This window comes from Leguminivora glycinivorella, chromosome 17, assembly GCF_023078275.1.
Source record: "Leguminivora glycinivorella isolate SPB_JAAS2020 chromosome 17, LegGlyc_1.1, whole genome shotgun sequence".
Lineage (NCBI taxonomy): Eukaryota > Metazoa > Arthropoda > Insecta > Lepidoptera > Tortricidae > Leguminivora > Leguminivora glycinivorella.
The window spans coordinates 19800701-19826073 of NC_062987.1; the positions used below are offsets into that span (position 1 = coordinate 19800701).

At 37.7% G+C, this 25373-nt stretch overlaps 1 protein-coding gene across 1 annotated transcript in view; it reads right to left on the reverse strand.

The window, feature by feature from the left end:
- The window catches only part of LOC125235309 (parapinopsin-like), a 118554-nt gene that overhangs the window by 17622 nt on the left and 75559 nt on the right, over nucleotides 1-25373 (reverse strand). The window contains exons 4-5 of the mRNA XM_048141830.1: nucleotides 18998-19193; nucleotides 6612-6744 (exon numbers count right to left, since the gene is read on the reverse strand). Coding sequence (XP_047997787.1) covers nucleotides 6612-6744; nucleotides 18998-19193 — 329 coding nt within the window. The remainder of the gene's footprint in view (nucleotides 1-6611; nucleotides 6745-18997; nucleotides 19194-25373) is intronic.

Genomic DNA, 25373 nt, shown 5'->3' on the forward strand with positions numbered 1-25373 from the left:
CAGTCTCTGAACATGTCATGGATAAAGTCAATCATGCTATAAAGTTTGACAAGCCTCTGGTTCTCGCTAAGGAGAAGCGATATATACCCAGAATGTTGTGAGAGGCCATTGAGATCAAGAAATATCCAAACTTTAATAGAGAGGATGGCTTTACTTTACCACCGGCTTGGGATCCAGTAGTACATCTGATAATGGAACAAGCACGACGAAGGCTGTGAGGCATTTGTGTTGTATGGTGTTGGACATTTGCAGTTTGTTTCTTTGTCAATTTTGTGTAGATTAATTGGTTAATTATTTTTCCCCTCACTAGCTCGGAAACACGTGTTTTGTCCTTTAATACCAGCGGGTAAAAACGCATTTTATCCACTAGTGGGTAAAGTAATTTGACCTTGAATAAAGTCCAACTAATAACTAACTAATTCCAATAAGGTAACTATCGCGGTAACCGAAGACAATATTATTTCCAATACCCCTTCGGGTTGGAAGGTCAGATGGCAGTCGCTTTCGTAAAAACTAGTGCCTACGCCAAATCTTGGGATTGTCAAAGCGGACCCCAGGCTCCCATGAGCTGTGGCAAATGCCGGGATAACGGATGATGATGATGATTTCTTAAAAATGGTGTGTTGTCTGTGTGCTTATGAACAAATCATTATTCTATTCTAATCTATAGGAAATGCGAGGAAAACTATTGAGCTAGTTAGGACCTTAATTATTTTTATCTGTTTTTCTACTAAATATGTACCTATCTCGTTTTGTGACTAGATTTGTTTGACCGTCTTTAAAATCTCAAGCGAGTTCGCACGCCGTGTAAATTGGCCCTTACTTGTCTAATCCCAGTAATCCCTGACAAGGGTAGCTCTTGGTTGGTTGACGTCTACTTTAGGATGATAGGGTAAGATGGATTCTCTATACAGGGTGAAATAAAAATGACTGTTCAAAATTTGTACCTAGCCAGCCTATCACGGCTGACGTGCTCAAACCACTACACCACCCCGACCAGAAGTCGCTTTTTCTTTAGTGTATGGTATCTATTTCAGTTTATAATTTATATTAGTAGTGTTACTACTAAAAAACAAATCAAAAAATATTTAATAAAATAATTTGATTTGTTCCCTGCATCGAAGTATTTAACGAGTAACCTAATTCGTTCGGTTTCTTCTTCTTCTTCTTCTTGGTTAGGGACTATGTAAGGCTTCAGGGCGCCTTATGTATCACTGCGACCATTTCTGATCTATTGTGATCGCCACCTACTACAACTCTCGATCAAGTCCTACAAATTCGAAGATTTGTAGTATCTTTTTGAGATCGAGATACCTCACATCCTCTGGGTGTATTTGATAGCTGCCCAGAATCATGTTACGTGTACGCATTAGAGAGGGGCACTCTGCCAGGATGTGCAGGGGCGTTTCTTCAGACTCTAGGCAGAATCTGCACCGCCCGCTCGCACGTTTTCCGATGGTGTGCATGTGTTTGTTCAGGTGGCAGTGCCCTGTGAGCACCCTTACTAAGTTGCGTAGTTGGTTCCTTGACAGCGCTAAGGCATTTGAGGACGCCTTTTTGCTGTAGGCTCTGATGAGAGCCTTGGAATGGTTCATGCCTGGCGTGTTCCTCCGTTCGTTCGGTTAGTGTAAATGGAAGCACTTGCTCCATTAGTAGGAACATAAATGAGAAGAAAAAACATTTGCTACAACAAAAAGTGTTCTCCGACTAATGGAAATGCGTCATATAAATAAAATTCTGACCTTTTATGATCGCCTACGCAATAACATCAATTGGTTAGAAAACAGTTACGTATTTATTAGGTACGTATTTGAAGCACGTCTCTGATTTTGATAAAAATTGGTAGGCTGATAAGAGTTCATGATGCTGAGCAAGATCCACTAGGTTTCCCAAAATGTCTTAGCTTGTTGGTATGAGACTTTCCTTTTTTGTTACCGAAAATGTATAGAAATTTGGTAACAAAAAAGGAAGGTTTCATACAAACAACCTAGGCTCACCTACAAAGATTTTATCATAAATTCATAATACAAACTACATGTAGCCAGGTCACGCCAATCCTTGAGGCACAGTATATTATAAAGAGCACTATCGTACAGTACGGCCACTCCTGCTCCCCGCTGAAAGTGCCGCCCACCCCCTCTCGGTTACCTCATAGTTAAAGCCTGTCAAAAACAGTAACAGTCGACTTCTCATATTTCGCTCATACAAGCATAGTGCGCGTTCACCTACACGAGCTTAGACTGTGTGCTAGGAACGCCTCTTTCATATAACTATTTGATCGCCAGTGTCCGAGGTGTGCTCAAGGGGAAATAAAAAAAAAATACTCAAACATTTTTCACATCACCTATTCGGAAAGGGGACTTTCCTTCCCTTTACTTACTACAGGAGGGCTCAAAGTGACCCTTTTCTTCCGTATTTTATTTTCATAGTTTTGTTCATTCTAAATTATATTTTCCAACATAATCGTTTTTTCAAAGGTAGGGCGTATGGAAACCAGTAAGTGTCACATGGTAGCAATCGTTATTTGTTTTACAAGGGGGCAAAGTTGTTGTTTAACCGCACGTGCCAATATTGATACCCGAGCAAGCGAAAGATTGCAATATTGAACCGCGAGCGTAGCGAGTGGTTCGAGAAGTGGAATCTTGAACGTTGCGAGGGTTTCAAGGCACGAAGGTTAAACAAACTTTGCCGCCGAGTGAAACACAATTTTTTCACCACACCAACACGAACAAAAAACTGACTATAAAACATTAAACTAAATCAAATCTATCAATTTATTCAATATTTTTGATTCAAAATCATCATTTGCAGGTAAGTTCTACCAGCCAGTTCAAGATATCAAGTCAAAATTTGTACTAAATTACTTTGCACTCTTGTGGTTAAAATGCAATTTTGCTATCTGTTTTCGAATAGGAAGGTGTTGGACATTTGCAGTATGTTTTTGTCAATTTTGTGTAGATTAATTGATTAATTGTTTTTTTAACATAGTAGTGGTAATTTTTTTGAATATTGTATAACTAACTTTATTAATAGTGTTTGAACCTGCCTTAAAAATCTATATTATTTGTGGTCATGGTTCGTTAATATTTCTTGTATGTGGGTAGCTTTTGCACATTGTAATTTTTCCTCAGTCACCCGTTGACCACGAATGCTGTAAAGTGTTCGAAACGTCGGGATGAATTTTAAATTCATCATAGTTTTATTTCATGAAAAACTGAGTATTTCTTATAAAGTGCAAGTTGAAGTGCGTCTTAAGCAGCCAAGATTCCGTGTGCTAGTTTCTGCATACCTACAAACGTCGTTACAATCTCATTTTAAAATGGCTACAGCCTGTAGTTAGATTGTTCCAAAGACATATGTAACTCCGTATAGACAGCTACAATGTAAGAAAAACACGTACCTCAGAACCATATTGAAATAGGTATGTTGACCTAGGTGGCGTTACACCTAGGAAAGAGTTAGGAAAGGCTTCTCGAGGCTGAGGCGTAGGGTTAGAGCCGGCGTAGCTTTATTTGGCGTTCATAAGCGCATTGTAATATGCCTACTTGGAAAAATAAATATTTCATTTCATTTCATTTCAAAGAGTTGTAACTCCATACATCAGTAAATGTAAGTTATTTGTAGTGACATCTAGCATCAATCACGCGTCAAACAGCGTAAATTATCAGTACCATTACTCGACACTAGGTGCCAACAGTGTCGCGTCTGCCAAAAATGGAATATTAAAATAATTTACAACTTATATACGAGATTATACGTAAAAAAATCTCTTTTAAATAAAGAAAAAACTGTTCAAATCGGTTGACATCATAAAGAATTATCACTGAAAAACTAACATACTAAACAGGTCGCGCAAATGAGTTAGCGAAATCACCGAGAGATGGCACTGTACCTACTACCTATAGGTAATTATAGTCAAATCTTTAAAGTTATACGTGGTTATACATATGAGATACATGAGATTATTTTAACTTTTGTAAGTTTGTACGGATACGGAACCCTCGGTGGGCGAGTCCGACTCGCACTTCGCCGGTTTTTTAATAAAACAATATGAAAATTATACTCCGTATAAAAGGCTTACTACAAATATTACCGCAAATATAAATATAATTTAAATATGCGGTATAATATCAAAAATATACACTTTATAGTTATATGTATATTTTTAAGAGTTTTGAATGATTCACGGTTATTTTCAGGAGGGTAGATCGCGCGCTGTCTATACAACTTTAACATCCACCCGCCTTCGTCAGTTTTCCGTGATGATGCATGCAACTGCGTCGAAATATCGGGAGCTCGACAAAAATCAAAAAGGTAATCACGGTCTATATCCCGGTCAATATAAGTCTAATGTATATTTTTATTTTAGAAAAATCCCATACATTAGTAGGTACCACACACATGCAAGCATCAGAGCTGTGAACTGTTTTTCTTTTATTCATCGCTTGTTCAGGTCAACTATTTCAAAGAGGCCTCCCGGACCACCAGGTTGAATTCCTAAAATGTTGAAATCCCGAAACGTTGACTTTCCCAGAATGTTGATTTTTTTCAGTTTCGCAAAATGTTGAATTCTCATAACGTTGAAATATCAAAAAGTTGAATTCTCAAAATGTATACTTTCAACATTTCGGGATTTCAACATTTTAGGAACTCAAGTTTATATTCCTGGAATCTTTTTTTAACATGATTATTTTTTAATATGATTTCTACTCAGAATCGCGAGCTTTTTGGTCCTAATAGGAGAAAAAAATGTACCTTTGATGGTCTTGAATTTCAGTCTTCAGACTGTATTTAACCCATTGCTGTAACGGGGAACAAAATTTTAAGACATTATGCTTCGAAAAGGCTCATCAGTAGAGTCTTGGAACTTAAATATGCCCTGAAACTATATAGCATGTAACAAAAGTCAATAGGGTGCTTTGAGATAATTTCGACATACAGAAATGCTCGGGTAATTTCGAAAGGGGAATCTTGATATGATGGAAATAATGGTGATTTTTATGTGACTTTCAAAATTAGACGACGTTCGAAATTACCCCAATGCACTTCAACAGCCGACAAGACCAATACCCTGATTGCTATTTAAGCGGAAAAAATCGAAACTCATTTTTTTCGAACTTCGAAATTTTTTCACTTGTATCACACTTAGGGTCATTAGTAACCCTATCAGCTGTTAAAGTATCACTCGGGACCTTTGCTACACCCTGTAGGTACCTACTGCAAATTCAATCTTATGGAAATTCAACATTTTAGGGTTCACCATACCGCAAAGTCAACTTTCTGCAAATTCAACATTTTAGGATTCAACAAGCTGCAAATTCAACTTTATGCAATTTGGACATAACAAGAACTCAACATAATGCAAATTCAACATTTTAACATTCAACATCCTGCAAATTCAACTTTTTGCAAATCCAACATTTTAGGAATTCAACTTGGTGGTCCTGGAGGACTTGTTAGGCTTTTATTTTACTCGCAGAGAACTTTTTTCATAGCTTTACTGAATAGGTCTTTTGAAACGATGTCTGTTTGTGTTTATTAAAAAAACTGGACCAAGTGCGTGCCAGACTCCCACTATTATCTATAAAAACAGTAACAATATATATTTTTTTCACGGCTAACAAAAATAGTTATTTGTTTTACAAGGGGGAAAAGTTGTTGTTTAACCGCAAGTGCCAGAATTGATACCCGAGCAAGCGAAAGATTCAGATATAGAACCGCGAGCGTAACGAGTGGTTCAAAAAGTGGAATCGTGAGTGTTGCGAGGAAAACACAACATTTTTAATCACACCAACACGAACAAAATACTGACTATACTTAAAACATCAAACTAAATCAAATCATTCAATATATATGATTCAAAATCATCATTTATAGGTAAAATATACCAGTGAGCGTTTTCCAAATTAAATCCCAGCTTGAGACATCAAGTTTTTGTATGAAATTACTTTGCTCTCTTGTGGATAAAATGCAATTTTGCTATCTGTTTTCGAATAGCAAAGAGACCCTTTACTAGTTGGTGCGGTGAAAACTAAATTGTGATATTGTTGTGACAGGTAGCCCGCTGACACCACAATTTAACCCACCCACAGTCGACGAAAGGAGGGTGGTGAAATGATTATGTACAGGGGGCCGATTTTTGAGTCTCACTGTCACTAAAATACCGGTTGAAAACGGTGAATTGCCTATTATTTTCAGTGACAATTTTCTGAATTCGAACGCCGTGAGACTCAAAAATCGGCCCCCTGGTGTAGGTAGTGCGAAAAGATTTTCCTTCGTTTCTTTACGGAAACGTACGAACGTGTCATGCCATTTCAGTCAGTCTCAGTACAAGAAGTACTGACACTGTCTGAAGTAGCATGGCACGTTCGTACGTAAAAATACGTATGAAAATCTTTTTGTACTACATCTGCATGTCAATAATATATGTCATTCAAAACTATTTTGTTATACTATAGATAACTTCCACGCTTGTCGGTCCATTGCCATCCGCATCCAGTTATCGCCAGCTAGTTGGCAGATGTCATCTCTCCATCTAAGGGGACTGGAGAGGAGGCCTATGTCCGAAGACGGGCGCTTTCAAGGCTGCTATAGATAGATAGATAACTTACGTTCTTAAGAGTCCTGACGATGTTGACATAGCTGAAAGTGATGATGATGAACGGGACGATCTGGCCCATCGCGAACAGGAACAGTATGTACGTCAATGTGTTCATGCTCTGCTCGTGCCAGTTCACGGAACAACTGTGAACAAAAACATTATCAGACGTTGTGGATGCAGAAAAAATTGAAGGAATCTTTAGTAACAACAGATGACCTCGTAATTATACAGTTTATTGTACGGAAAGTAAATCTTTTTCCGTTGGCTCCCGCAGTCATCAGTAGCAGCACGGATGGCAGTGACCTTCGAAACGCAGATCGGGTCAGGCGATGGCCGAATGTAAGGGAACGTCTGATCCCGCCACATAATACCGCCAAAGCCAAGAAATCAGTCAGTGTGTTGGGGGCTAAATTATTCAACGCATTACCTATCGCAATCAGAAGTGCACCCAGCGACGTCACATTTTCCAACAAACTTACTATTACTAAATATGGCCTGTTATACCATCGATGAATTTCTCGATAAGGTGTCATCGACACACACACAAACATTGTAAAAAAAAAAAATTGTATTTAATTCGTATTTTAATATATTATTAATTCATACTTTAATGCATTTAACGCATATGTAAAATTGATTCGTATTTGAAAGCATTTAACGCATTTTCTAATGTATTCAGTGAATACGATGTATTATATAACCATTTAATTGAACTACCTATTGTTATTATTTTTATTGATATTTGACACAATGAAATGTAATGTAACCACTGACATGTAATTTACTTTTACCAATTAAAAATATGAATATGAATATGAATAAGTCACTATCGACGTGGGACATCCCTACGCTTCGAAAATGGCGTCCGTCATTCAATGGCGGCATGTCATTCGCTTGAGATTTACTTTTGTATTTTAGGTTTCCGTAAGATATACTGTTGTTTTATTCCGTACAATAACGTTTTGGTGTTTTTACTCTAACAGAATAGATAATAATATTTGGAATACAAACGACGAACAAAACAATACATGTATTAATCACTCTTGTATTAGTGTTGTCCAACTAATTTTCCCACTTTTGGTATTTGTAACATAAATACTTATGTTTATTTTTCTTACCGTTATAGATATTTAGGTAGGTATACTAGGTATTTAACAGAAAAAGGTGGTCGTCATTTTAGAGATGCCTAGGTGCCTAGTCTATTTAGAATTAAGCCTATTTGACTTTGACGACCGGTCTGGCTCAGTCGGTAGTGACCCTGCCTGCTAAGCCGCGGTCCTGGGTTCGAATCCCGGTAAGGGCATTTATTTGTGTGATGAGCACAGCTGATATTTGTTCCTGAGTCATGGATGTATTCTATTTATATAAGTACTAGCTTTTGCCCGCGGCTTCGCTCAAGTTAGAAAGAGACAAAAAGTAGACTATGTCACTCTCCATCCCTTCAACTATCTCCACCTAAAAAATCACGTCAATTCGTCACTCCGTTTTGCCGTGAAAGACGGACAAACAAACAGTCACACACACTTTCCCATTTATAATATTAGTATGGATGTATTTATCTATTTAAGTATGTATATCGTCGCTTAGCATCCATAGTACAAGCTTTGCTTAATTAGTTTGGGGCTAAGTTGATATGTGTAAGGTGTCCCCAACATTTTTTTTTTTTTTATTTCTCATGTAAATGAAGATGTATTTTAAGGTGGCTCGCTTTCCATACAAAAAACATCTACCATTTATTTAGTCACCGCACACTACAACTAAATAAAAATATGCGCATACATCTACTATACATTATCCGTCGTCGCGGTAGTGAATGAAATACATTGTTTCATACAGAAATCATGGACAAATCCATGTGAATTTTTTATTAATTTTACGTAAATGTGCGTGCCAAATTTTGTGTACAGACACAGAGCCGTCATATTTCGCGCATTTTTAGTTGACATTGTCATCAGTGACATTTGGCTCTTGACAAGTAATTATTTAAAGATATTGGTTTAGTTAACTCAAGTAGACTCAGAAATAATGACGCATTTTGTCAACAAAGATACATATCGTGTATTTCGACACTGCTAATGTAAATCGAAATGGCGTCTCGGTCAAACGACCGACTATGATGCAGAAGATCGTGGGTTCGAGTCCGAAGTTTTTTTTAATCATTTGAACTTTTATGGATTTATTAAGTTTTTTTTTTAATGGAATATTTGACTATTACTATATTGCTTTCCTATTTTTTATTTTCATACAAAAATACAACACAATCCTTTATTATGCCTTTGTTGATAAAATAAAATATTACACGTCTGGTATAATACATTATACATACTAGGTCATAGTGTGGGCATAGTATTAGTAAAGTATTGCATTTACTGAGCTGGTTGACCTATGTTATTGTTGTGTGAATTTTTTTCTTCAACAACTAAATGGTTATATACAAGAATATGGGTAGCTTTTGCACATTGTAATTTTTCCTCAGTCACCCGTTGACCACGAACGCTGTAAAGTGTTTGAAACATCGGGATGAATTTTAAACTCATTATACGCGATTTAATCCGTTTTCATAGTTTTTATTTCATGCGTAACTATCGCGGTAACTGAAGACAATATTAACTAAATGGTTACAAATAATAATTATCATCAATATAATCTGGTCCAGGCAGGCAATTATGGTCGCGCGATAAATGATAAAACATCTGGCCGTCCCTATAATCGCACTTACTAATAGTGCGACAGGGACGGCCTGATATTTTATCGTCTATCGCGCGACCATGCTACCCGTGCTGTACTAGATTTTGCCCGCGGCTTCGCTTGCGTTAGAAAGAGACAAAAGTAGCATATGTCACTCTCCATCCCTTCATCTATCTCCACTTAAAAAACATGTCAATCCGTCGCTCCGTTTGGCCGTGAAAGACGGACAAACAAACAAACACACATTATCTTTGGTGAAACAACGAATTCTTCCACTTCAGATTATAGAGTAACCAGCTTTTCCCATTTATGATAAACTAGCTTTTGACCGCGGCTTCGCTCGCGTAAGAAAGAGACAAAAAGTAGCCTATGTCACTCTCCATCCCTTCAACTAAATCCCCTTAAATAATCACGTCAATTCGTCGCTCCAGTTTTGCCGTGAAAGACGGACAAACAAACAGACACACACCCTTTCCCATTTGTAATATTAGTATGGATTTGACATTATTATTTATATTTAAATAATTATATATGTATAGCCCAATTTCGTCGTTAACAGCGTGTTATGTAATGGCGTCGTTGGTGACCAGTCGTCTGTCACGCCGTGAAGGTGCGTTCGATTCCCAGGATTCTATAAACTTTTTGTATTTTTTTTGGATATAAATTTCGTATTTTTTATTGACCGAGCAAGAATGGAGAGCCGAAGGTATCAATTTTATCTTAGAGAACATATTGATTTTTTTATTGTCATTTTGATTTTCTATTTATTAAGTTGAGATATAAAACACAACTTTTAATACCCTCGCTAAATATAATATTTTATCGAAATTACTCCTTAGATAAAAAAAGTCCACTTGAGTTTTTAAAGTATTACGTTACTCAGTTAACTATTGCATTTTCATTTACTAATTTAAGATTTCAAAAGCGATTTGAATACCATTGCTCCATCGAAAATAAACAATTAGAAAAAAAAACATTCGAATCGTAGTTTAGAAACTAAAATTTATCTATACTTTTTTGGAATTTTTTAAAATATCAGATTAGGATAATTATGTTAGAAATTCTGAGTTCGACGAACCCAAAAATTATTACCATGTAAGAGAATAGGTTTTTAATCTTTTTTGTGGAAAACGCTCAGTAACTACTGTACGAGTACATATACATTTATGTATAATAATAAAACAAAAAATAGTGTCTCATAGTGTTGTGTTCCTGCCGGTGAGTAAGGCTGCCAGAGCTCAACGAGGGTGTGGGGTGCTGACGACGGGAGGACTTACGGAACTAATTTGTTCCGTCTATTGTCCTTTGAGTCGTCGGCAACCCAAACCCTCCTTTGAACTTGTACACTCCTTTTTGCTGTGCACACGCAGCAAAGGGGAGTGTTCAAGTTTCTAATGGGGCGGCAACGCGCATGCGACACTCTTTGAGTTGCAGGCGTCCATAGGTTACGGTGACCGCTTTCCATCAGGCGGACCGTATGCTTGTTTGCCACCGACGTAGTATTAATAAAAAAAAAGAAAAAGTCCTGGATTCGAACCCAGTACTTCCATGCAAATCATGCGATGGCACGTATTTACCGCAAGGCTATTTAAACAAGCTGTCGCCGCGTGAAATTATCGACTAGAAGGAATACAAAAACACTGTTTGTATGTGTGAGTGGTACTTAAAAATAGTGTAAAATAGTAAATTTATCTACATTAAGGGGATTAACGTTACAATGAGAAGTTGAATGTTTGTTGTAATACGTCAATTTTAATATTAAATTTTCGCGAAGCATAATTGAAAGTATATAAATGCCTGTACGACTCCACAAAAAAAATAAGACTGGTAATTTGCAGATTAGCGCCATCTAACGCAGCCTGAGCTTCGGGTAACCTAAGCGAGCCACCTTAAGTACTCACTAAAGCCAGTGGGCTATTTCACCATAGTGACATTACTATTTCTGGTTTGATAAGTAACATTGTCACTATGCGTCAATATTTCCTTGTTGAAGAGGCAATGAACGGCCAAGTGTCACTGTCGGGTGATAATAATTGTCACGCGGACGATATAGTCCTATCCGCCGACACCGCTACAAATTTGCAGGAACTTCTGAATCTGTGGACACAAGCACTTGAGAAGCACGGCCTGAGAGTTAGTAGGAGTAAAATGGAATACCTGAAATGCCCTTTCAGCAGATCTAATACACCGGAAACCATCTATATTGGAGACGCGCTGGTTCCATCTGTAGAAAAATTTAAATACCTAGGCTCCATACTCACATCCGATGCGAATGTCGACGATGATGTGACACATAGAATAAGCGTCGCATGGCAAAAGTGGCGATCGCTGACAGGTGTACTGTGCGACCCACGGATCCCAATAAAAACCAAGGGAAAAGTCTATAAAACGGCTATTCGTCCCGCGCTACTCTATGGATCAGAATATAATAATGAAAATGCTTAGATGGGGGGGAGGTGTAACCCGGCTAGACCGAATCCGAAACGAATATATACATACGTGGTAGCTTCAAGGTTACACCAATCGCAGACAAGCTCGATGAAAACCGCCTTCGTTGGTATGGCCACGTTAAACGACGGGAAAACGATCACATAGTCCAAGTAGCACTCAATCTACCAGAGACGCCAAGAGGTAGTAGCCGCCCCCCAGATACCTGGTGGAAAAGCATAGAAAGAGAACTCAAGAAAGCCCAGGTGCCCCAACAGACAACCCAAGATCGTAGAACTTGGCGCAGGACTGTGAGGAGACCCGACCCCAAATAATGGGATCAGGAGAGGATAAAGAAAGATTGTGAAATAGTACAGGTAGGTGTCACAGTTGGGCCATTTTTTTCAAAGCTGTCCACCCCACTTTTTTTTGGATTTCGAAATTTTTATGTGGTTTCCACTCAGAATCGCGAGCTGTTTCTATTTTAATAGGAGAAAAAAGTATCCCAAGGTTTTATCCTATTCCGTTACCATTTTGTATGGCGGTAACGGAATGGAAGGTTCGAAAAAATGTACGGAAATCTTGGGACATTTTTTTCTCCTATCAAGATCGAAAGAGCTCGCAATTGTCAGTAATAATCGCGTAAATAAAAAATACCCATGTTACAAAAAAAGTGGGGTGGACAACTTTGAAAAAAAAATGGCTCAGTTGGCGGAACCTCTTCAGATTTAGAAATTACTCCAAAACACTGCTAAATTAAATTATTATCAACTTTGAAACTTGCAACAACGATCAATAATTCACAAACGGGTTTGCAATTGTCGTGGCGATGTTCAAAGTGGTCCAATAATGGAATTACCTGACCAAAGCAATAATAACAAAAGTTAGAGCACAAGTTTGAGGCGGCTAACTCTAACACTGAGAGACAGGGCAATTCGAAGTGCTTCTGTATAAGTTTGATCTTCTTCAATACCTGTGGCCTATTCCATGGTGACCGCGTCGCCCGACAGTGACAATTCGCCGTTCATTTCCCTTTATAACCCCCGACGCAAAAACGACGGGGTGTTAGGTATAAAGTTTGACGTGTCTGTCTGTTTGTCTGTCTGTCTGTCTGTATGTCTGTCTATCTGTCTGTCTGTCTGTCTACCTGTCTGTCTGTTTGTGTGTGTGTCTGTCTGTGGCATCGTAGCTCCCGAACGGATGAACCGATTTAGATTTAGTTTTTTTTTAGTTTGAAAGCTGAGTTAGTTGGGAATGTTCTTAGCCATGTTTCACTATGTCGCGGTTGGGGGTTTTTCAAAATTTTAATTTTGTGGTTAGGTTATTTATCCTTAGACAAGAATGTGAACAGCACGAATCACGTACCACGGGAATGAATATGTGCAAAACTATTAAAGTATTAGGTAAATCAAACGTATACAGAAGTATTTACAATACATGGTGTAGTTTTTATAAGCGGCATTTTTTCTGCATAATGTGATGGTCTGACTTTGTAACTAAATACCATAATAATTCAAATAGGTATCATTCTGATATCGCGGCCTACATTCGGAATGGCCTAACAGTTGGAAAAGTTGCTATGTCAAGGTACCGTCTGTGGGGAAAAGCTAGGACAAATTGAGTAATCTAGTAACGAGAAACTTCATGTATTTACCAATTTTCTGTGACCGAATGCAAAGCCCGAGGAAAGTTTTGTAGGAAGGGTTAGAAGCTAACAGTCAATTTATAATATTTTTGCGTCCTTTTTCTTTACAAAAAACTACTGCAACAAAGCGTGGTCCAAGAAAACATTACAGCATTGGCAAGTTTTCTGGGAGAGATTTGATTAAAAGAAATGTCGGCCCCCTAAGGCACAAAATCTCACAGAGAGCTCGAGACAGCATTCGAATGGGGCAGCGAAAGTGATAAAAATTATCTTGAAGACATGAGTATGACATACACATTCAAAAAAAGTTAGGCCTATAGTCTTCAAAAATAAAATAAACAACTTTGAAAATGCTGCTACGCCGTTAAGTCAAAAAATGTAAAAAACAGCTGTTTTTGCATTTCTGGGTTTATGAATGGCTAATAATATGTCGAGTAAATGGAATTTCACGACAAGAAAACTATTATTTTGAGAACACTAATGATCCTACGGACAAGAATGTGAAAAATGTCGAGCATACGAAGCTTCTTTAAAAAGTTATCACATGGAAGATAAATTTGGACCTTAAAAAATGCTAACATTGGTTTTGTCGACACCGATGGACATAAAGTATCACAAGTTCTGTTAGAAGCCTCACATTGGCGAAAACTAACTCTTTTATTTATCCATATACAATACATAATTAAAATCACGAAAGATATCAAAAATAAACTATGTTATATTAATTTTATAAGACATTGAATTTTGTCCAGATTTCATTCCGCATACGTTAGTATGTACCTATGTAGTTTAAAACTAAGAATCATAAGACATGTGTCTTCAACTTGGACGTGCGAGTTGGTTTTATACAATAAAATAATGTTCAAACCTCGTTTAAAATGCGAATTACTCCGTTCCATTTTATCATCGGACTCTTAGACGCTCGGCCGGTTTCCATCCTTGGTAGATATTCCGCGAATTCGCACGAAGCGCTTTGCTTCTTCTTATCTTATGCGCACTGCCAAGGAGCGGAATTCCTTGCCGACGGCTATATTTCCGAGCTCATATAACCCGGCAACCTTCAAACCAAAAGTGATCAGGCATCTTCTGGGCGAGCTCACCCCATCGTAGGCCACGTCTTTGCCTTTGGCTAGTCTGTGGCCAAGAGTAAGCCCATTTATAAATAAAAAAAAAACCGGCCAAGTGCGAGTCGGACTCGCCCACCGAGGGTCCCGTATAAACTTTCTTTCAAACTACCTAGTTAAAATAATCTCATGTTTTCATATAACTCTAATGACTTGACTAGAAGACAAAAGTATAGGTACTAATGAGCATTATTGTGTATAGCGCCATCTCTTCGTGAATTCGCTAACTAATTTGCGCGACCTGTATACTATGTTGGTTTTTCAGGGATAATTCTTTATAATGTTAACCGATTTAAACAGTTTTTACTTTATTGGAAAGAAGACGGTTTACGTAACATCTCGTATTAATTTGAAGTACGATATACATTTGCAAGGGTGGGTAACTTGAAAGTAATAATATGAAAAGTTTTTTGTGAATTAAAAAAAAAGTTTCCAAGATACAAACACGATTATATTTTTCCTGTAATATTTAGCATAAAACCAATGTTACCTAAAATTTTCACAATTTTTAGTTGGTAAACTTCGGAGATAAGGGGGGGGAACGGTATTTTTTTTTACATTTTCCTTCAAAATTCTTTTTTTTTCCACAACAAAAAAATTATAAAAAATAGTTTATTTACGTTCAATTTACGCTCTTTCTAACGATATCCCACTTGATCTAGTAACTTGAAATTTACAGTTTGCCCCCCATTCATTTTGGCCATTTTCTACAATTAAAATTCATAAATTAAAAAAAATTATACTTTCTATTTGTAGAGGTTTACAATGTTCATAACTATTCCAAATTTCAAGTTGATAGCATTAGTAGTTCTCGAGATATTTAGGAATGTGACAGACGGACAGACAGACGGACAGAGTCGCACCATAAGGGTTCCTGTTTGTACCTTTTTGGTACGGAACCCTAAAAAGAATCGCGGAGTGAGCCGCCCCGCAGTTTCCGCCTCGTACTTACAACTCTTACTTACTTACAAGTAATAGTAACAACAGTCACTATCTACTAACATGTTAGCAGAATGTAATCCATTACAGTAATTGAAAAATATTTTAGATGGAGCCTAAATAATATACGGGTCTATTAACATTCTACAAATATCGGGCCAAATAATGAAATTTTGCTTACAAATATATATAATAAGGACCTCATAAATGAACGTTTTCTAGGAAAAAATACGAGTATTCACATCACTTCACTACACAGTATAAAACAAAGTCGTTTTCTCTGTCCCTATGTCCCTATGTATGCTTCAATCTTTAAAACTACGCAACGGATTTTGATGCGGTTTTTTTTAATAGATAGAGTGATTCTAGAGGAAGGTTTACATGTAGGTATAGTACCCGTGCGAAGCCGGGGCGGGTCGCTAGTTATTTATAAAATAGCGGGTAACATTTTTGCGAAAACTTGAGTTTGTGAGTCCCACTTTGTCGCTTAGGTACCATAAAGACGTGATTTGTTCATACTTAATTATGAATGTACTGACAAACCGGCTTTATAGCAATCGACAAAGTGCGACGTTTTACTAAACACACTCACAATTGACTCACGGGAGAGAGGGTGGTAAAATTTGGTATTTTAATGGAATTAAATTATCGTTTCTGAATAAAAATGTAAGTTATTCGCATGAGCCAGAAAATAAGGTCTTATTTACATCATATTATGCGTAACTTGAGCTACTGAACTAAGTAATTGAAGGAAGTATTACTTTTTGTAATTTGGTTTGACATGATTACACTGAAAGATATTATTTAAAAAAAATATTCAAAGTTATTTCTTTCATAAATAACTTAAAATATATTTCCTTTCCACTCGCCAATATTTTATGTAGTTAATATGTGCATTAAATTAAATAAAATTAATTTAATACCTATTTTATTGTAGACATTTCTTAGTATATAAGTTTAAGGGTCCACTGAAAATCAGCGTCGTGGCACTAAGTGCTCTGACACATGCTGAGTGGAATCCTTTTTGGAACAATTTATTAAATGTCATAACTGCAATAATGTACCAATTATGCTGTTTCAAATAAATACTTTTCATTTCTTTCATTTCATTAAGATTTCAAAACATGACATTCATGTAATAATACACAAGTACCTATATAATTATAACGGGTTGTTACTGATTGACTAGAATGTTCTCTTTTCGCGGATTAGCTAAGTAAATCTTTTTATTTACAGTGCTCTAAATGCTGTCGATGTGGTCACAATAGTTCATTACGATACAAGTGCGAAAAAAAGGAAGTTCTAAACGAGCGGAGATAAATTAAAACACGACCGAAGGGAGTGTTTTAAATTGACACGAGTTACGAATTTCCTTTTCGCACGTGTACGACGTTTTTCAGTACAGATGGCCATCCGAAGTTTTGACCTAACATATAATGAACCACTTCTCGCACTAGTGCGTAAAAAACGCCATCTATACTGAAAACATTGACTTAAGTACTTTTTATATGAGAGATTGAGAGCTTAATAAAAAGATCTAATTGGTTTAACTAAGCGGTCTTTTGGATCTTTTTATTTTGATTAGTACAGTGTACTTTAAGATAGCGTGCAAAGCCTTCGAACGAAAGCTAATCATGCTACTTCTAGATAAAATAAATTCCCTAGTGGACAAAGAGGCCTCCATTATAATCTGTATTGCGTATACACACGCAAGTTTTAATATCCATTATTCAAATAAAGTTAATATGTTAAGTAACATTTGAGTAATATCATAGATTAAATATAAAAAGATCATACCATCCCATACATTAAAATGCGACCGCCTAAGAACGCGCATACAATACACCACACAGATGGCGTGGCGCCTCAAAAAAATGTCTTGTAGCTTTCGATTATACTTGTAGATAGCGTTGTGTCACTTTTGACATAGATTTATGGCTCGAAAGTGACACTTAACGCCAATCTACAAATAATCGACGGAAATCAGGCATTTTGTGGCGCCATCTATGTGTGGTGTATATGCGCGTTCTTAGGCGGTCGCATTTTAATGTATGGGATGGTATGATCTTTTTATATTTAATCTATGGTAATATCTAAGTAAATTGATTACATTGCGGATGTCAGAAATTCTTACTTTATATAAATTATCAGCAGAGTGATTTTAGAAACGTCAGCAGGATTAACATTAAACACTCAAATCAAAAGTTAATTGATCGGTTAACATGGCCACATATTTTCCTATTTTTTGTAGATGGAAACAAATTAAATTCGCTATTATCAATTAATCATAGCACCGTTAGTGCGTTTTCACATTACTTGATCTGATATCGGATGTCGGAAGGATTTCAAAGGCAAAAATCAAAGATGGCGGCTTAAATGTATAGGATATCGGTCCTACATCCGATATCGCATTGGATAATGTGAAAACGCACTTAGGCTTTAGGTAGCAGGTAGTGCGAGCTAAAGGTTCTAAATATCATCGCGCATGTAGTAAAGAGTGACAAAGACATCCCTACTTCAAAATCTCGCATGTAAAATCAAATAGTTTGTAGTATGTTTGCAGATCGACAATTACCTGATATTAGCAGCTTCGCTGACGTATTTGCCCCATATACAATTACATTAATACACCAATATATACGTATATAATAATATAATAATAAATAAACAAATACAAGAATAACCTTAAAAAAACACACAACACTTATTATTTTTTTAATCGGATTGTTTTTTATTTCTCTATCTTTTTCTTTTTCTTTAATTTTTATCTATTCTTTAAATTGTCGTCTTGCTTTGTGCTAGCTAGTAGCTCCAAATGAAAATGATAGCTACTATAGCACTTAGAACTCAGGTGGCGCAAGCTAAATGGTTTGGTCACCAGCATATAGTAACACTTAATGCAAAAGTACCTATCAGTACCTATATGTACTGTGTAGCAGTAGGTACCTGATATTAGCAGCTTCGCTGACGTAGTTGCCCCATCCCATAAGCGGTGGCGTAGTGAGAGCTAGCGAGTAGCTCCAGATGAACATGATGGCCACTATGGCGCCTTTGGAACTCAGGTGGTGAGAGCTGAACGGTCTAGTCACCAGCATATACAGCAGTAACACTTAATACAAAAGTATCAGTATATGTACTATGTAGCAGTAGGTACCTGATATTAGCAGCTTCGCTGACGTAGTTGCCCCATCCCATAAGCGGCGGCGTAGTGAGAGCTAGCGAGTAGCTCCAGATGAACATGATGGCCACTATGGCGCCTTTGGAACTCAGGTGATGAGAGCTGAACGGTCTGGTCACCAGCATATACAGCAGTAACACTTAATACAAAAGTATCAGTATATGTACTATGTAGCAGTAGGTACCTGATATTAGCAGCTTCGCTGACGTAGTTGCCCCATCCCATAAGCGGCGGCGTAGTGAGAGCTAGCGAGTAGCTCCAGATGAACATGATGGCCACTATGGCGCCTTTGGAACTCAGGTGATGAGAGCTGAACGGTCTGGTCACCAGCATGTAGTAACACTTAATACAAAAGTACCTATCAGTACCTATATGTACTATGTAGCAGTAGGTACCTGATATTAGCAGCTTCGCTGACGTAGTTGCCCCATCCCATAAGCGGCGGCGTAGTGAGAGCTAGCGAGTAGCTCCAGATGAACATGATGGCCACTATGGCGCCTTTGGAACTCAGGTGGTGAGAGCTGAACGGCCTGGTCACCAGCATGTAGCGCTCGAAGGAGAGGACGGTCAGGGTTGTTATTGATGCTATACCTGGAACAAGAGGTTCTAGTTAGAAGAATAAGTCACATAATAAATAGGACTGACTTATAGAAAGGATGCGTGGCTGAGGTTGTCTTTACACGTACGTTCATTCGCGCGCGCAAGATGGCGGGCATACGCTCGTGGACTAAAGAGTGGTCGAATTACTTGCTCTTTATAAATCGATACTATTAATAACAATAAACAATAATAACGCGGTCTATAGCGCATGATTAGCCTTTACGGCCCAGCCACGACATTGGTCTAAGCGCGACAGCGGTGAGCGGCAGCCATACGTGCGAATGAAAAGTCCCATCGCTGTGTCTCGCTCCAATGTATAGCCGCCGCTCGCCGCTGTCGCGCTTAGACCAATGTCGTGGCTGAGCCGTTACACGCACGATCTTTCCGTTCTCAAAAACGTGAACCTTAAAAAGAGCATTTCTTTTTTTTTGCCATTTTTTTATTTTGATTTTTTTTTTGGGAATTTTACGTCAATTGTACTCAGAATCACGAGTACTTTCAATCTCACTGGGAGACAAAAAGTGTCCCAGAATTTCCTTAAATTTTTGTTGCTATCCTCTTTTGTTACCCCGTACAACATGTATGGAAAATGGTAACAAAATAAGAAAAAATCGTGTCTTATTTTGTGTCCCTAAAAAACGTGACGGAGTGGTGATTTTTGTATGAGATGATGTTTTGTTTTTATTTTTTCGTGTTTGAACTAAAATCTAGACTGAAAAACTAATACAGATGCGCGCGATTCCGCGCATTTTTTTTAAATATTGGGTCGAACAGCATATAAAAGTGTGACAGAGTGGTATGAAACAAGACATCGAAAATAATTTTGACCCCGCGCGCTATGCTGTACGCTCCGGGAACGCGCGATAGAGCGTCTGTGCAAAGGCGGCTATTTACACGGTGTGGGAATGCGAGTTCACTACATTCGAATTAAACCTTCGCCTCTACATTTTCAATCAATTTTTAAGTGTTATGTCTCGTCGATGATTCCGCCAACGTCAAGGTTTAGGAAGGCACGCGTTTATGAAGACAGTTGGCCGGTGAGCCCTACATTCTTCTTTGCCGCCTTATTTTAGTGCCAAGGTCAGTTGACCGTCTATGTATATGTATGTATGCACGTTTGTATGGAGAAGCGACCTTATTTCTCATGTATATTATTTAACTAGACTTTTATGACCACAGGGCGGAATTGTTCATGGCAAAAATCAAACGTCAATAGAGCTGGAACATTAAATTATATCGACTATCGATTAAACTGAAATTATCAGTACATTTTTGAGTTGTTTTCGTCGTAAGTAAGACAAGGATACTTCTTTATCCATTTGTTGGCTACTTTTCGTTTTGGATTAACCATTTTTTTCAAACGTGAATTAGTTGCATAAGGATTAGTGATAGAAATGGTAATCAAATATCATATAATCAAAGAGGTCAAAATCAAATGGTCGAATAGCTAATCGGGGGTCAATGTTAAAGTCAGTAATGTAAAAGGTGACTGAATTCATCGATAGCCGAAAATGTCGATAAAATTTAACGTTCCAACTCTATTGAAGTTTAATTTTTGCCATGAGCAATTCCGCCCTCTGTTTATGACCTTTATGAAGTTTAACGGCCCAGCCACGACATTGGTCTAAGCGCGACAGCGGTGAGCGGCAACCATACGTGCGAATGAAAAGTCCCATCGCTGTGTCTCGCTCCGATGTATGGCCGCCGCTCACCGCTGTCGCGCTTAGACCAATGTCGTGGCTGAGCCGTAACACTTAGGTAGGTACACACCTTCAACTACGTTGAACGTTCATTAACTTGATAGACTAAGTTTGATTAAAAACAGGCTGTTCGAGGTTAGAACGCATTAACACGTTCTGAGGTAGTAATTTTGTTAACGGCCCAATTACAACTTGAAGAGTCATACAGGTTGTAATTTTTATAACCGGCAATATTTAAGGAGGTGATCACATAACTGATACAGTATAGATACACAGAGCATGAGAGTGTTTTTAACCCCCGACGCAAAAACGACGGGGTGTTATAAATTTGACGTGTCGGTCTGGGTGTCTGTTTGTCTGTCTGTGTGTGTGTCTGTCTGTGGCATCGTAGCTCCCGAACGAATGAACCGATTTAGATTTAGTTTTTTTTTTGTCTGAAAGCTAATTTAGTTGGGAGTGTTCTTAGCCATGTTTCATGAAAATCGGTCTACTATGTCGCGGTCGGGGTTTTTCAAAATTTTAATTGAGAGTGGATTGTAATCAAACTTTGCACTTAAATGACATTAGGTGTATCTAGATCTAGTCTCTTCATATATTTCCAGTTTATAAAACTAGTGAAAAGAACAAAACTCAACTTTTTAGCAATGCGTTAATACTCCATGCAATTTTAATATCCCCCACAATATTCCCTCATGAGTCTCATGACGTTTCACGTGTGAAAAACATCTTGTAAATTATACATTTCGGCTTACACAAGACACAAGGATACAGTTACTTTTTTTTTATTTCCCATAGATTGTAGAAACCCTAGAGGACGGGTGTGTGACGTCATCATGGCACGAATTTTCCATTACAACAGTATTTTACTGATAGCCAGTTGCCCACCAAAAATCCATATAATTTTCGCAAAGTTGGAGGGGAACAACCGCTGTACCTACTGATTGAAAATTGAGTAGATTGAAAGTAGAGTAGCTGTATTCGTCTCTTCTAGTAGGTATAAGCAAAGTCATAATATAAAACTACGTATAGACAGATAAAGTCTAAAAAACGTACCTCGTTACCATCACGAAAAATTTTTGGCGACACATAAAGTTAAGAATATGTGCTAAAGTGTTAAATCTGAGGTTCAATAGTTTTAATCCTGTGTCGAGAAATAGCAGTCTATGCACTGTGAGTATTATTTATATATATTTTACTTCGAAAGTAATTCTCTATATGTATATGGGTGAATCAACTTTTTCTTTTCTGTTATTGCCATGCTTACGGTCTCCTGAGTCACGCTGGTTTTATGCAAAATGATGCTACTGAAATTATGCAAGCATGCATGTAGTCCATGTTTGTAGGTGGCAAATTAAGGAAAGGGCTTGTCAACACCAGAAAAATGCATGTGTGCATAGTTTAAGTAGCATATTTTTGCATAAAACCAGCGGGACTCAGGAGAACCCCATGACAATAACAGACCAGAAAAAGTTGATTCACCCATACTTTTAACTAGATCCTTTTAGACAATGGTATATGATATGCTTTTAAACATAAAATAGTTACTAACTCTGAAAAGTGTACATAATGGCATAAAGTTATTTACTTCCTGCTTAATACCCTCGGTCTATATTTTTTCTAAGTCTATGTTATTTCCATTACACATACACACTCGGGTGACACAATGTCGATGCCGTTTTCTACGAGAGGACTATAATAAATCAGATGTCACTAGTGTCACTGCCACTTTGCATTCTCGTAGGAATACGAAAAAATATTAGATTTTTTTTTTTAACCCCCGACGCAAAAACGACTGGGTGTTATAAGTTTGACGTGTCTGTTTGTCTGCCTGCCTGTCTGTCTGTCTGTCTGTCTGTCTGTGTGTGTGTCTGTCTGTGGCATCGTAGCTCCCGAACGGATGAACCGATTAAGATTTGTTTTTTTTTGTCTGAAAGCTGAGTTAGTCGGGAGTGTTCTTAGCCATGTTTCATGAAAATCGGTCCACTAGGTCGCGGTCGGGGGTTTTTTCAAAATTTGAATTTTGTAGTTAGGTTATTTTTCACTTACATGCATTATCCCGGTATCTGTCACGGCTTATAGGAGCCTATTTGAATTTCACCTCTTTTAGTGCCAAGATCTGGTTGACCGTATATACAGCGTGTGTATTCCATACGGGCGAAAATCTTATTAACGATTCTGTAGGCCTAGCACATGATGGCCGTGGGAGTATGTCGCCGCGAGATAGATGACACGTCTTTGTCTAATTGTATTAATGACATAAGGACAGGTAGTCTATCTCGCGGCGACATTCTCCCGCGGCCATCATGTGTTAGGCTTACTGAGGAGCCTAACTACATGTTTTTTTTTTAACAGACGAGATTTTTTTGATACATAATAATTCAGCATAGAATGTATTACGTCCACATCAATTAGCGTAGGTACCTTCCTAATCGTTGTTACGACATGACGTTTATGTCATGTCAAATTAAGTTGAACGGCGTACATTGCCGCTTGGTCAGATTAAAAAAATAATTACTCTTAATGAATAACGCTTTTTAACAAAAAGATTCGAGATGAAGGCGAAGCCGTGTGCAAAAGCTAGTCATATTATAAATGGGAAAGTGCGTGTGTCTGTTTGTTTGTCCGTTTTTCACGGCAAAACGGAGCGACGAATTGACGTGATTTTTAAGTGGAGGTAGTTGAAGGGATGGAGAGTGACTTAGGCTACTTTTTGTCTCTTTCTAACGCGAGCGAAGCCGCGGGCAAAAGCTAGTAAGGTAATAAAAAAACTTGTCCTAAGGATACAATTCCGCGAGCGTCCGCAATAGAGCACTAAATGGCAACCTGCCCGTGACAGCTACACGAGTAAGTACCCTCCTGCCGGCCTAGCTAACGTGACAATCCTTGACGCTAAAGTGACCGTCAATGGAACTTCCAAACAATGTAAACAAACGGCATCACATTGTTTTGTCACTGTTTCTCCTTGAATTCTCACACTACCTCATTAAACACCACTGAAACCATACTTTACTGAAATGGTCCTATTATCGTAACATGCAAAACCTTATATTAATAACTTAATCTGGAGATTTCATTAAAAACTTGAAATGGTTTAAAAGTTAGGTTATTATGACGAAGTAAAATGACGTTATTGTTTCTTTTAAGTTCTACAATTGTCTATGATGGATAGGGCTGGGACTAAAGTTGCCGATATTGTAAAGCCAGCTACACACTACCCAACTCACGCTCTATACCGACCACGTAGTGATTCAATACTCTTTGTAAGTACTACCAACCATCATTGTTTAGGTAGGTAAAAAAAAAATTGGTTGTCTGTAAGTTTTATTTTTGTTTTTTTTTACGTGGCGATCGAAACGCATTCTGTCTCTGTCACGCCGCTACAGCCGGTGTAACCCGGCATTTTCAGAATTTGGGACCCCCCAATTAGCGTGCTTCAGCCCCAATGCTTGTCTAAATCGTGATTAGTTAAAGATATCGCTACAGCGACTAGATAGAAAAATCACATTTCTCTTCCTCATGTCAAGGTGTCAATAACTCAATTTCCTAAAAAAATACAATTATGGTTTTCTCCTTCAGGCGACAGAATCAGCGTAACTTGTTAACAAAAATGAACTCGCTATCAGTTTTGTGACGACAATGAAGCATATAATCTGTCTAATAATTTACTTTTTTCACATTCTGAATGTAGATTATCGCTTAAAATTTATGTAATTAAATCAAAAACTATATTTTTATAGAAATTTAATACTTAATTATCGTCACAAAACTGACAGTGTGATAATTTTTGTCAACAACTTACGATAATTGGGGGGTCCCAAATTCTGAAGATACCCCGAAGTGTTAATCGTTCGTTGCTAGTGGTAATCGATACCTACGCAGGCTGGCTCTGTCGCGTCACTTTTGCTATTGGCTACGTGCACGACAATTACACCCACTACCATGTGAATAACTTGAAGTGGAAAATGTCAAAAAATGACATGTAAACAAACATTATATTTTAACGATTTTTCGTTAATTTTTAATAAATCGAATAACAAGAGCTACTATTTCAATTGTAATTTAGGTAGATAGATTATAAAGACATTGATATAATACCAAAAATTAGTTTCCAAAGCATTACTCACGGTATAAACTTCCAACCCCAGACTACAGAAAGAGTCAATAAATTGGTGCTGGCAGGGCGTATAAGGAATCTTGAAGAACATAGGAGTAATGGTACAAGTTCTTCGAGCTAGTGATATGGTATTCGCTAAACCTCCGTCCCGTTAATGCCATATAAAACAAATCTTAAACGTAAGTACCTAGTCATGTCCGCGGCCGCAGAAATATCCGACACGGGCCTATTCCCAGGCTAGGCCTGAATCTTTAAGCATAATCTTTTACGGTAGGAAAAATACTAACAGCGTATTGAACAATATTAGGTAAACAAAGCTTAAATATAATTTATTATAATGTTTTGTTTTGACATGTC